The sequence below is a fragment of the Heteronotia binoei genome, chromosome 5 (assembly GCF_032191835.1).
Source record: "Heteronotia binoei isolate CCM8104 ecotype False Entrance Well chromosome 5, APGP_CSIRO_Hbin_v1, whole genome shotgun sequence".
NCBI classification, from domain to species: domain Eukaryota; kingdom Metazoa; phylum Chordata; class Lepidosauria; order Squamata; family Gekkonidae; genus Heteronotia; species Heteronotia binoei.
In genome coordinates this window covers 19,968,851-19,982,841 of record NC_083227.1, presented here as the reverse complement: position 1 = coordinate 19,982,841, position 13,991 = coordinate 19,968,851, and the positions used below count along the sequence as shown (strand labels likewise).

Here is a 13,991-nt window from a genome sequence, read left to right as displayed (position 1 = left end):
AGCCTTTATGACTTGTCTGGCAGTTATGAAATGGCTTCACCCACCTCCCCCCGCCCCCACCAAAGAAAACTGCAGAATTCAAGCATCACTTTTCAACAAAACATCACTTTATAATAAACATAACATCTTTTCAATCTCTGGCATAGCTGAAACACAAGTGGTATCTGAACACAGCTACCTTGGCAGGGACAGGATCTCCAGTGTCCATCAGAAAAGGCAGGCTGAACACAGGCAAAACCCAGCAGATAGTGCCCATTAAAGAAGAGAGGAAATCCCAAATAGTAACTGAAACATGCAGGACCTCTTCTTCCTCTGTAGGCTCTGCAGCACTTCCTCTCTCGTGCGGGAGAACGAAGGCTGGAGAGATCGAGGGGGGGGGGGGGGTCTGTTCAGAGCTCTCCTGTATCTTTTACAATGGGAAAGGCATTACTGTCACTTTAAGGAATAAGATACAAAGGGGGGGGGAGGAATGTTTGGAAATGGAGGGGGAAATACTTCCAATTTACCCCAGTCAATTTTGGTGGCTGGAGACAGGAGAGGTCTTCACAGGCCTTGAAAAAAGGAAGAATATTGAGAAATACTATTTTCTTCTTGATGGTCCTGGTGTGAAGAAAAGGTCCTAGGAAGAGATTTTGAGGTGGCCTTTTTTATACACTAAAAAGAAGGGCAGGAGGGTCTCTCCATGGAAGGAGGCTCCAGAGGACTCGTAGAGAAGGGCTGCTCGGTCAGCATCAAAAAAGGCCACTCGCCCCCCAGCATAGTTCAGGCACACTCGGATCCTCTTCAGCTCCCCAGTCACAGTCAGGGGAGGGTAATATTCTTTTATATAAACCCCGTGCATCCCTGACTGCTTCCCCACAGCCCAGATCCCTTCCTCAGGAGCAATAGTGAAGAATCCCTTCCTCTTCACAGACTTTCTGGCCACCCCCACAGCCCAGCTTTCCTCACTTCCCACAAGGACTTCCCAGAAATGGCAGCCTCCTGTGAATCCCTCACGGCCCAGCACAGCAGTATACATCTCAAATCTCTCCGGACTGATGAACAGAACTTGAGCTTTTTCTCCCACTCGCACGCTTTTCTGACCCTCAGACAGGATGAGCCATGGATGGGCCGTGTCTGGATCCAGAGTCACATTTGCTGTTGAGGGGAAATGAGGAGACAAGAAGTGAAACGGCATCAGCTGGGGGATTTCACTAGGGTTGCCAAGTCCAATTCAAGAAATATCTGGAGACTTTAGGGGTGGAGTCAGGAGACTTTGGGGGTGGAGCCAAGACCAAGGCTGTGACAAGCATAATTGAACTCCAAAGGGGGTTCTGGCCATCACATTTAAAGGGACGGCACACCTTTTCAATTCCTTCCTTTCATAGGAAATAATGAAGGATAGGGGCACCTTCTTTGGGGGCTCATAGAATTGGACCCCCTGGTCCAATCTTTTTGAAACTTGGGGGTATATTGGGGAGAGGCACTAGATGCTATACTGAAAATTTGGTGCTTCGACCCCAAAAAACAGTGCCCCCAGAGCCCCAGATACTCGCAGATCAATTCTCCAAGATTTTCTATGGGAATAAATCTCCCTGGGGAATAATTGAGTTCCCAGCAGACATTTCCCTCCCCTCCCCCAGCTTTCTGACGACCATGAAGCGGGGGGAGGGTATCCAAACCGGGGGATCCCCTGCCCCCACCTGGGGATTGGCAACCCTAGATTCCACCCCCTGGCCTGTTTGGCTTCCTTCTCCTGCCAGTCGTGGCCTCCTCCCACCTCTGCCACCCTCTCCTTGGTCACCAGGCTCTCCTGCCTGCTCCTGCCCTTCTAAAAGGCAGAGATGTCTTCCCACATGCTTCAGAAGGCAGACAATGTACACAACAAGCACCCACAGGGACACCATCTATTTCCTCCCGTATCCCATCCTGAAAAGAGAACTGTGAAGGAGAGGGAAAAAATGGCATTTTCAGTCACAGGTTTCTTTGGTTAGAAATCACACACAAGAACAGAAGATTTGTCTCCCTTATCAGGAATCTTCATCTCGCTGGTCCTGGGGTGGGGCAGTCTCTACTTTTGGGAGAAGCTCATTCCTGGAGACTGGGAGAGTCCAGAACCTTGCAATTCCGGGAGGGGAGGGGCTTTGCTCCCAGGCCCCAGTCTGCCCCCGAAGCAGCACAACTCCCTTTCCAAATGATCAAACATGAAATCAGACCTCCAATAAAATGATCCAAAAAAACCTGCAACCAACCGCACAGAGAACAGGGTGAAGAATTCAAAAGAGACACTCACCAGTTCAGGAAACTGAAACTGAGGCAAAGAAGCCCCATAGAGTCAATACAGCACACCTACTCTGGCTCAAGTGCCTTCTGAGAAAGGGAATTCGCCCCCTTGGATGGGAAGAGACTGCCCTACTCTAGGACCACCAACAAGGAAGATGCACAGTGAGACAAATCTTCCATTCTCCAGTGGTCCGAGGTGGGGAAGTCTCCACATCTGGCACATAAGACAGCAGTATGCCTCAGAGAGGGGAAGAATCTCAGACTCTAGCCTGAAAAGGTATGCTACAGGACCACTTTCTTCCAAAAGTAGTCTCAGCTGAGCCCATTTTGTCAATCCTGTAATGCCTGGTGAATGAGTGGAACAATTTCCAGGTTGCAGCCCTACAGACCACCTCTAAGGAAGGGAAGGACCGGATAATGCTGAGGTTTCTGCCCCTCTGAGGGAGTGGGCTGTAACATCCAAAGCGGGATCCAGTCCCCTGGACTTATATGCCAGGAAAATGCAGCCTCTGACCCATCTGCTGATGGTGGATGTGGAGACCTTATTCCCCAGTTCCTTATTCACCCATTCCCCAGTTCCTGCTGCCCTGCCTTTACAGGCTGAAGCAGGAATCAAAGCTGCAAAGAAGATGTGCAGTAGAGCGAAAATACACTCCACATTTTCCTTGCAACTTTGTGCTGAAATATGTTTCATTGGAGTGGAGCTCGGTTTAACTTCCCAGCATTCTTATGGCCAGCTGGGAAAACCCAGAAGGTGCCTGAATGCAGTGGGGAAGCGGGGGAAAAACCTGCTACACATTGAACAAGGGGCAGAGCCAGAACTGACAGAAATATCCTTGGTACTTAAGAATTAATATTCCCAACCTCCCCCCCACCCCCGCAGCTGCTGCAAAAATTAATGCCTGTTCTGATATCCTCAGTGGGAATTTTAATAGAAATGCAATATTGCCAGTTGGAATCTCTCGGACTGGAGTTACCAACACTGAGATATTGAACATCAGACATGATCTACTCTGGATGGGAAACCTGATGCCCCAATAGCCACCTTTGGTGGGAGAACAGCAAGACTTTTCTTATGAAGCTCAGTCAAGCTCTTGCCCGGCAGCCATTCTCTCATCGTTTCAATATGGCAGCAGGTAGGTGAAAAGAGGCAGTTCATCTCCTCAGAGTTCACCTTTTCTTTCGTCCTTACCAATATCCTCAGAGCAAGAAGGAACTGGCTGTGGCAGGGAGGGTCAGCTTTTGAGAAACAAGAGTGTTCTGTAGTAGGCTTGCCAATCCCCAGGTCCCAGCGGGGTTTCCCTCACTTTTGCAGCCTCCTTCCCCTCCTCCCAGTCAGCTGGCCAGCAAGGGAAGCCCCACCCCCACAGCCACCATGTGCCTTTCTACTTCTGGAAATTTGAAAGATACTTGAAAAGACTTACTTTTTAGATGGTGTGTCTGTGTCTTTAAATCCAGGCTGAATGTGGGTGGGGTGAGCTGGCAGAACAACATGGTTGCTCCCAGTAGCTGTGACAGGAGCCCAGAACCTCTGTTTTACAATCTTTTCAGAGGTCGTTTGCATAGTTAGGGGTAAACTAGAACCTTGGTTTCCCTTGTGTTAGTCTGAAGAACTTGGAACTTCAGCAACTCATGAGTAAATTGCCCCAGTGAGACCACACAAGTGTGAAATTGCAAACTGTTTATTGCGAAGAGAGAGAGAGACAGAGAGAGAATGTTTACAGGGAACATGCAGCTGCTTGGGGTGAGGAAATTAAGACTGTATTCAGGGGAACTGCACTGCTGTATTCTTATTTATTTATTTCAGGGAACAGGAAAGTCTCTTGGCTCCACCCCCAAAGTCCCCAGGTATTTTCTGACTGACTTGGTAACCCTCTTCTGCAGGGCTATCTCTGAGAATGCCAAGCAGAAGAACACAAATTGTAAGGTGAAGCTTTTTAGTTTAGAAACAATTGATCAGTTTATGAAGAAAAATGTACCTTTCTGCAGATGAAGTCCAGAATCCAGAGTGTCTGAGGAAGCAAAGGAACAGAAAGTGAGTGGCAGACCTTTCCACTTATCACAAATCTTGGGACAAAAATATCAGCTAATACTATTTTCTTTTGGGCAGGGAAATATGTTGGAAAATAAATATGTTGGAAGCCGCCCTGAGCCACTTGTGGGAAGGGCGGGATACAAATCCCGAATAAATAAATAAATAAAAATAAGGCAGCATGATATAGCCCAACATTATCAAATCTTGGAAGCTGGGTTGGTACTTAGACAGGAAACTAAAGAAGACTCCACAGAAGAAGGAAATAGCAAACTGCCTCTGTTCTCACTTGCCTTGAACACCTCTTGGTGGGGTCACCAGAAGTCATTTGTGACTTGATGGCGCATAAGTACATATTCCTTATGAGTTACAGCTAAAGGGTCAAGTAGAAGCTTTTTCGGGGTGGGGGGGAGGGGACTGTGTACAAATATTCAAATTTGTTTTCACAAGTCACTGGAGTTACTAGAGATTCATGTAATAGAAAGTATGCTAAGGACTGCAGCCCAAGGGTCCAATCTGGCTAAATTTAGGATGTTTCTAGACAAAGGTTCTGCAGTGCCATCCTGAGCAGAGTTACACCCTTCAAACTCACTGATTTCAATGGGCTTTGAAGGGTATGACTTTACTTTAAAGACAGCACTGTACATAAGAACATAAGAGAAGCCATGTTGGATCAGGCCAATGGCCCATCTAGTCCAACACTCTGTGTCACAGTGGCCAAAATTTTTTTTATACACACACACACACACTGTGGCTAATAGCCACTGATGAACCTCTGCTCCATATTTTTATCTAAACCCCTCTTGAAGGTGGCCTTGCTTGTGGCCGCCACCACCACCTGTGGCAGTGAATTCCACATGTTAATCACCCTTTGGGTGAAGAAGTACCTCCTTTTATCCGTTTTAACCTGTCTGCTCAGCAAAGAGAAGGGGGGGGGGGAGTGTCCCTGAAATTGATCCAGTGGCTATCTTCATTAAATGCAGATGCCCTGAAGGGCAGTTTCCCTCCCCCTTCCTATCATTTCAGGTGCTTGCTTGACCATCTACCTCACCATGTGCCCTTGCATGGTCACAGTAATGATCAGAGATCAACACAGAATAACATCAAGAGGTCAATGTAATGCAATTCTGAGCTGAAGTTATGGTAGAATTCTGATCAGAAAACTTTACATGGTGAATTAAAATGGCCTTCTGAACTGATACATAAACTCCCCACGTTCCTGGGTCTGTTAACGATATAACCATCCTGGAACTTCAGGCCCACTCTAATGTCCAGTTTGAAACTCTTGCAGTGTTTCTTCATTACCTTTGAATTGCCTCTTGATGACCTCCAAAGGGGGATTGAAATATGAGAAGTACCAGATGTGCCACTTCAGGGCAAGTGGGAAATCCACTGGATTCTCAAATGACTCCTTTTCTTCATACCTGGAGAAAATCCCATTAAGATGCTATCCATCCAATTCAGAATCTCCCCTGTCCCAATGGATGAAAGAAGTAGAGGAAGGAACTGCCAGAAAGCCAAGAGAGACCCAGGCTGATGCTGAAAACACTGAAAGATTGGGGGAGGGCCCTTTGGACAGGCTTGTAGCCATGGGGGTGCTGGCCCTTCCACCCAACCCCACCCTCCACCTGTATGGCCCCTCCTGGTCACCCGGCTCTCCCCGGTGCTTTCGCAGCCCCTGCTCTCTCTGTGGCTGCTGCTCAGGCAGCCGCTGCTCTCCCCGCCACTCTGTTGGCCCCAGCCCCACTCTGTGGTGCTTCCCCCCTCCCTCCCACCGACACACAGGAAAAGCAGCGCAGAGGCAAGCAGCTGCCTCCTCCCCACTTCCTCCCGATTGCTGCTTTTCCCACTGATCAGCTGATGGGGGGAGGCTGCAGCTTTGAAAGAGTCCCGCTTTTCCAGTGCTTCGGTCTGTCGGTGGGTGGGAGACACTTTGGAGGGGAGCGGGGCTGCCAGAGCGGTGGGCCCCTCCATCTGAAATTTAATTCGGTGGGCCCCCCCACCTAAAATTTTCTGGGTATGGGCCCGCCTTTGAAGAGAAATGTTCACCCCAGTGTAGCTCCTGCTTTGTTAAGAACTGGACCTGGGTTCCACACAGCAACTGCAGAGAATGGCTACCACAAAACAATACAGCTGGTTTTGTGCACTAAATAGCACTGCGGAAATTAACTGTCCATTTTTCCTGCTCCTTGTGCTGCGTTTTGTGCATGTGGAACAACAAAAACAGGGAAATCCCCTGCCCAACTCTGTCTTGGCATGAAACAAATGGCATGAGGAAGAGAAGGCAGGAGCCCTCCCTCTCCCAGAGGGGCATTTGAGGCCTAAACAGGGTCTGCTTTCTTCTTTTAGAGCCATTTGCTGCAGGTGGCATGTGACCCTGTGGAGCCCAGGCCAAACTATCTTTTTAAAAAGCAAATGTCTGGTTTGGCCCTAAGAACTGCAACCCCAAATCCCCTGCTCCCGTCTGTCTCGCAAATGTCCAGGTAAAGAACAAGAAAGCTCGTGAGGGTTCTGGACAAGGACTATCCCGGCTGTCTGTCTGTCTGTCCCAGCTGTCCCTCTCTCCCCCCTACCCCTAACATGAAAAAGACCAAAAAATAGGTGAGGGAATGACTGCTGTTCCTGCTCCCTGCAGTACTGAATGAAGGACAAATTCACAAGTGGAAACAACTGTGGCCAATCTGCTGCTACCATTACAGAAGCATCTTTATAAAGTGACTGATGGTAAGCTGCGGCAGCCGTTTTGTGGCTGACATCATCTCCTGTGGCAGCGTCCTTCACACCATGTCAGCATTCCAAAGCTGCCGGCAGCCTCAAAAAGGTTGGAGACCCTTGTTCTAGATGCCAACCCAGACCACCCACCATTTCATTACACAATTTCCTGCTGACGAGGCTCTGTGCATAAGCTGTTTGCCACTGAAAGATGGCTGGAGATCCACACACTAAGTTAAACCTGATTTGGCTCTGAGTCAAGATTCTGAAGGACTGTGTTCTTCACAGGCTACTCAGTCCAATCCCAACATTATGAAGGTTAATGCTGAAGGCCTACTTACTTCTGCAAGGTGCTTCTGGCATCCTGAGGAAAAATGGCAGAGAGAAAGAAAGAAAAGAAGAAGATACTGGATTTATATCCCACCCTCCACTCAGAGTCTCAGAGCGGTCACAATCTACTTTACCTTCCTCCTCCACAACAAACACCCTGTGAGGTGGGTGGGGCTGAGAGGGCTCTCACAGGAGCTGCCCTTTCAAGGACAACCTTCTGCGATAGCTATGTCTAACCCAAGACCATTCCAGCTGCAAACAAGTGGAGGAGTGGGGAATCAAACCCGATTTTCCCAGATAAGAGTCCACGCACTAAACCACGACACCAAACTGGCTCTCAATGCTTGCTAAAAAAGATCTCAGTGCTTGCTAAAAGATCATACCAGGAAGACCTCTCTGGAAGATTCTACCCTCTGTCATTTTGCTTGTGTCCAGCTAGCAGACTTCACTCAAAGACTGGGGTAGATCTTCATAAAGTGGAAGGAAAATCTCTGTGAGGTTAATACCAGCAGACAAAGTGGAGCCATTTTGGAGCGGTGTGATCTGCTCTGACAACTTAACAACGATCATGTTCACAGAGATTTTTCTTCACATGGAAGGCTGGAGGGCTGTGTACCCCTTCTGGCCACCTGCAGATGCAAAGGCATTCCTAGCAACGTTTCTTCCATCAGCCTTGCATCACTGGGAGACTGCCTCCCTTTTCCCTGCTACATTGCTGAGCCAGCTTGCAAGGGACCGTCTTTCCCCGTATGAACCCCAGAGAGCGCTGAGGTCAGCTGGAAAGAACCAGCTGAATATCCCTGGGCCAAGGGAGGCCAGATTGAAGTCCACCCAGGATTGGGCCTTCTCCATAGCGGCCCCCCTACTGTGGAACCAACTGCCGGAGGAGGTATAGGCCCTGCGATGTTTAGACCAATTCCGCAGGGCCTGTAAGACCCACCTCTTTAAAATAGCCTTCACTTAATACCGAGCCAAGAAAGTCCTGCTGGATATGTTTTATGTTTTAGTCACTGGATTTTATGAAAGATCTTAACTATAGCACCATAATCTTAATTCTAATGTAATTTTAATTATTTTAAGGATGATTTTATAACTGAAATTGTATGTGAATCTATAACTGGAATTTATAACTGAAATTATTGCATATGGTTTTATTGTACACGGTATTTACATGTTGTGAGCCGCCTGAGCCTGCTTGCGGGGAGGGCGGGATACAAATAAAAAGTTATTATTATTATAACAACAAAAGGGAAGGGAGGGTCTAGCCATCAATGCCATCGTATCTGCACGGATGTGAAGGGCAGGCAGAAGCAAGCTCAGCGGTGGCAGGAACAGGTGTGCAGATGCCATTCCTGTAACCACCTGTTGTGTGTCTGTGTGCATTTGGAGCGCACATCTGCAAGCTGCCACCATAAGCCACGTTCCCTGCCCCACAGACATCCTCCTTTTAAAATGTACTGTGAAAAACCTTGCATGGAATCCTCACTCCAGGGGTGGGGAGGTTTCACAGAGCCCCTGCTTTTGTCCAGTCTGCCCCTGGCTGGAGATGCAAAAGGACAGAGAGGAAAACAGCTCACGTGCAGAGATGAAAACTTCCTAGCAACATAAACTGGCCGTCTTTGCTTTTCTGCTGAGCAGAGGAGGCACAGAGAAGATTTGGAGCCAGCCTTTTCCCCTAGGGGACCCTGCCTGTTCCTGCCACCCCCTCACCTGCAGGAGATCACTGGCTGGCAGCTGACACTTCTCTTCCATCTCCCGGATGAGGCTTTCGAGAGAGGAGAGGGCCTCAGAGAGTTCGGCCAGGTGCTGGTCCCTTTTCTTTGCCACCTCCATCTCCACCTCTTCCATCTGGGCCAGCAAAAGCTTCTCTTGTTCCTCCAGAAACGTGTGCAGTTGCCTGAACTTTGCTACTGCCTCTTGCTTCTCTCCTTGGGTTTGTTTCTGAAATGGAAAGAGAAGAAAATCGGTCCAGTGTCAGGAACACAGCTGGTCTCTGTGGTGGGAAGAGGCACTTGAGAGCTTCCTATGAGAAGAGCACTTGGGCCTTTCAGAGATCACAATTAACACTCAGCAGGGACAGCGGAAGATCCACCAGGACCAGCCTCAGGGCCAAAGAACACAAGGATCTCCCTCCAACTCCCGGAGGGGTTCTTTCAGCCACAGAGGATTCAGTCTGCAGCACAAGACCCAGAGAAAAGAAGGGGTGTCTTGAGTCCGTTTGTTCCCGCACTAGAACACCCTTCATAGGCTGACCCCCCCAATCCATATTAGGGGATGATATACTATTTGAGTAAAAACCCCACTGGGGGCAAAAGAGCACAGAAGCCCCTTCACCTTGCTTCGTCTTCCAATGTAAACTGCATCTTCCCTGGCTGCATTTTGGGCAAGGAAAAATTGCAGGGGACGGGGGAACTACGCACTACTCAGTATCCCAGGTACTTTCCCCACCTTAGAATCTGCGATGGCTTAACCCCACTTGGCCCAATTCAGCATCGCTGGGCTACCTATCAACATTTGCAGCAAGCATAAGAAGGAGGCAGAGACTCCTCCCAGGTTGCTTGCTGGTGCATTTACACATATGGGGCCTGAACACGTATGTTCTTCTGCCTTTGATTCTCTCTACAGCAAAGAGTGCCTTGGAAAGTCAACTGATGCTGCTCGAAACAAAACATCCAGGGCACTGGAGGGCAGGGAGTTCCCGAGGCACAAGAGCGTGCAGTTCCACAGCATCCCCAGACTCACCACCCAGGTAATACCTCTGCTTAGAATTGCAATGTTACCCCTACCTAAGAGCTGCCTTTGGGGCCTGTTCTGCTGAATACGGACCAGGCTGTGCATCTAGGGATGCCAGCCTCCAGGTGGGGCCTGGGGTAGGGTGGCCAGACCGTCCCGGGAGCCCGGGAATGTCCCGGTTCTGGCCCCCTATTCCCGCCTCCCGGGCTGGCTATACCGGGACCATTTAGAGGTCCCGGTTTAGCCAGCCCCGGAGGCGGTGGGCCGCGGGCGCCGGCGGGGAAGGCGGCGAGTGAGGGAGGGAGCGTCCCTGCGCACGCGCAGGGATGCTCCCTCCCTCACTTGCCGCCTTTCCCGCCCGCGCGCGGGGCCCGGCGGCGGTGGTGGAGGCCTCTCCGTGGCCTCCGCTGGTCGCTGGAAGCCCTCCAGAGACTCTGGAGGGCCTCCAGCGAGCAGCGGAGGCCGCGGAGAGGCCGCGGAGCACCCGGCGCTGGTCCCGGAAGGCCTTCCAGAGGCTCTGGAAGGCCTTCCGGGACCAGCGCCGACCAGCGAAGGCTTCCCCGCGGCCTCCGCTGGTCCCTGGAGGCCCTCCAGAGTCTCTGGAGGGCCTCCAGGGACCAGCGGAGGCCGCGGAGCACCCGGCGCTGGTCCCGGAAGGCCTTCCAGAGCCTCTGAAAGGCCTTCCGGGACCAGCGCCGACCAGCGAAGGCCTCCCCGCGGCCTCCGCTGGTCCCTGGAGGCCCTCCAGAGTCTCTGGAGGGCCTCCAGGGACCAGCGGAGGCCGCGGCGAAGCTGCGGAGCACCTGGCGCTGGTCTCGGAAGGCCTTCCAGAGCCTCTGGAAGGCCTTCCGGGACCAGCGCCGACCAGCGAAGGCTTCCCCGCGGCCTCCGCTGGTCCCTGGAGGCCCTCCAGAGTCTCTGGAGGGCCTCCAGGGACCAGCGGAGGCCGCGGGGAAGCCGCGGAGCAGCCGGCGCTGGTCCCTGGAGGCCTCCAGAGGCCAGCGCCGGTAGCGGAGAGGCCCGGCGCTGGTCCCTGGAGGACTCCAGAGGCCAGCGCCGGCAGCTCCCTCCCTCCCTCGCCGCGAGGCCGCCGCCGCAGGACTCGCTGCCGCCGCTGGACTCTCCGCCGCCCTGGAAGCAGGTAAGGGGGCCGAAAGCGGGGGGGTGGGGGGCGGCCTTCCTTTCTTCCCTTCCTCCTCCCTTCCTTCCTTCCTTCCCTCACTCCCTTCCCTTCCTTCCCTCCCTCCTCCCTTCCTTCCTTTCTTCCTTCCCTCCCTTCCCTCCCTTCCTTCCTTTCTTCCTTCCCTCCCTCCCCCCTTCCTTCCCTCCCTCCCTCCCTCCCCCCTTCCCTCCCTCCCTCCCCCTCCTTCCTTCCTCCCTTCCCTTCCTCCTCCCTTCCTTCCCTCCTTATGTTCTTATGTGACACAGAGTGTTGGACTGGAGGGGCCACTGGCCTGATCCAACAGGGCTTCTCTTATGTTCTTATGTGACACAGAGTGTTGGACTGGAGGGGCCACTGGCCTGATCTAACAGGGCTTCTCTTATGTTCTTATGTGACCAGAGTGGTGGAGTGGATGAGCCATTGGTCTGATGCAACAGGGCTTCTCTTATATTTTTATGTGGCACAGAGTGTTGGACTGGAGGGGCCATTGGTCTGATGCAACAGGGCTTCTCTTATATTTTTATGTGGCACAGAGTGTTGGACTGGAGGGGCCACTGGCCTGATCCAACAGGGCTTCTCTTATGTTCTTATGTGACACAGAGTGTTGGACTGGAGGGGCCACTGGCCTGATGCAACAGGGCTTCTCTTATATTCTTATGTTACACAGAGTGTTGGACTAGAGGGGCCACTGGCCTGATGCAACAGGGCTTCTCTTATGTTCTTATGTGACGCAGAGTGTTGGACTGGATGGGCCACTGGCCTGATCCAACAGGGCTTCTCTTATGTTCTTATGTGACAATACTGACTTTGGTGGACCCAAGCACTGATTCAGTGTAAGGGAGCTTTGTGTTTGTGACTGGAGTAGATAATACTGACTTTGGTGGACCCAAGCACTGATTCAGTGTAAGGGAGCTTTGTGTTTGTGTCTTCTGGTGCAATTTTGTTCTCAGATCCTGTATTTACTTCATCAGTATATGGGATAAGGCACTTTCTCAACTGTGCTGCATAATGCAGCCTATTTATTTTGTCCTGTTGGCTCTGTCTGCGCCACCTTCATCACTTTCGGGGTGTGGATCCCCCAGTGGGGTGGTCTCGTGACTCCCTCCGCCGGCTGTTTCTGATAGCCCTGCGCCCCCTCTTTCATTTGATATGTGTCCCGTGCGGGTGCCACCCTCCCGCCAGGAGATGCCGCAAAATGAGCCCCATTGAGGCTTATGGCGGCAGGGCTCGGGGGAAGCGAGCTAGACTGCTGTTCTTTTGAGGGGTTATAGAGTGTTTCGAGCCCGTCCCTGTGGCATCAGTCCCATCGTTGTGGGGCCCAGGGGGCCGGCGCAGCGGCACGCTGAAGCAGCCTGTCGGTCACTTCCGGGTTCCTGTCCTGCATCTCGACCTGTGTTATTAGTGACAGGCTGCTTCGGCGTGCCGCTGCGCCAGCCCCCTGGGCCCCACAACGATGGGACCGATGCCACAGGGACGGGCTCGAAACACTCTATAACCCCTCAAAAGAACAGCAGTCTAGCTCGCTTCCCCCGAGCCCTGCCGCCATAAGCCTCAAGGGGGCTCATTTTGCGGCATCTCCCGGCGGGAGGGTGGCACCTGCACGGGACACATATCAAATGAAAGAGGGGGCGCAGGGCTATCAGAAACAGCCGGCGGAGGGAGTCGGGAGACCACCCCACTGGGGGATCCACACCCCGAAAGTGATGAAGGTGGTGCAGATAGAGCCAACAGAGCAAACAGGACAAAATAAATAGGCTGCATTATGCAGCACAGTTGAGAAAGTGCCTTATCCCATATACTGATGAAGTATATACAGGATTTCAGAACAAAATTGTTTCCGGCGGTGATATATGGGGGATTTTTGGGGATGTCACAGGAAGTGCTGTGAAGTCACTTCCTGTTTCCGGCAGTGGCATTTGGGGGAAATGATGTCATTTGGGGGAAATGATGTCACAGGAAGTGATGTCACTTCCCATTTCCGGCAGGTGACGTGGGGGAAATTATGTCACAGGAAGTGATGTCACTTCCTGTTTCCTGTGGTGGCATGACGTCACCGGAAGTGACGTCACTTCCTGTTTCCGGCGGCACACGCGCTTCGCGCGCGCGCACCCCTACCTTCCCCCCCCCCCCAACGTGTCCCTGGCTGGCCTTCAGACATTATGGTCACCCTAGCCTGGGGATCCCCTGGAATTGCTCATTTCCAGACTACAGAGATTGGTTCCCCTGGAGAAAACATGCTTTGGTGGTGAATTCTGGTTTTAAACAATTTTATTGATAGCATATGGTAACAATATCCATTTATATCATCTCTATCCCTAACCCATATGATATTTTCTAATCCCCCCTCCCTCCGTTACTAGACTCCCACCGATGTTATATACTTAAAGTTCACTTATAAAGGTACCTTTAACTATAACAATCTAAATTGATATTCTACCTTTTCTAATACTCATTATTAAAAAATTGTCCAATGTCTTTTTATGTTCCATTCTTTCTCTACATAACCTCTAAATTTCTTCCACTCCCTTTTAAACACTTCCAAATCATAGTCTCTTAGAATTCTTGTTAGTTTATCCATCTCACTCCACAATAAACCTTTCAAAATCCAATCCCATTTCTCTTGCATTTTTTCTTGCTTCCACAACTGCGCATACAATGTCCTAGCAGCTGAGAGCAAGTACCAAATTAAAGTTCTATCTTCTTTTGGAAATTTTTCCATTTGTAATCCCAACAGAAAAGTCTCTGCTACTTTCTTGAAGT

At 51.0% G+C, this 13,991-nt stretch overlaps 1 protein-coding gene across 1 annotated transcript in view; it reads right to left on the bottom strand.

The window, feature by feature from the left end:
• Window positions 1–571: 571 nt before the first annotated feature.
• LOC132571813 (uncharacterized) overlaps window positions 572–13,991 on the bottom strand; it is a 76,540-nt gene continuing 63,120 nt past the window's right edge. The window contains exon 18 of the mRNA XM_060238605.1: window positions 572–619. Within this exon, the coding sequence (XP_060094588.1) occupies window position 619 (1 nt within the window). The 3' untranslated portion in view covers window positions 572–618. The remainder of the gene's footprint in view (window positions 620–13,991) is intronic.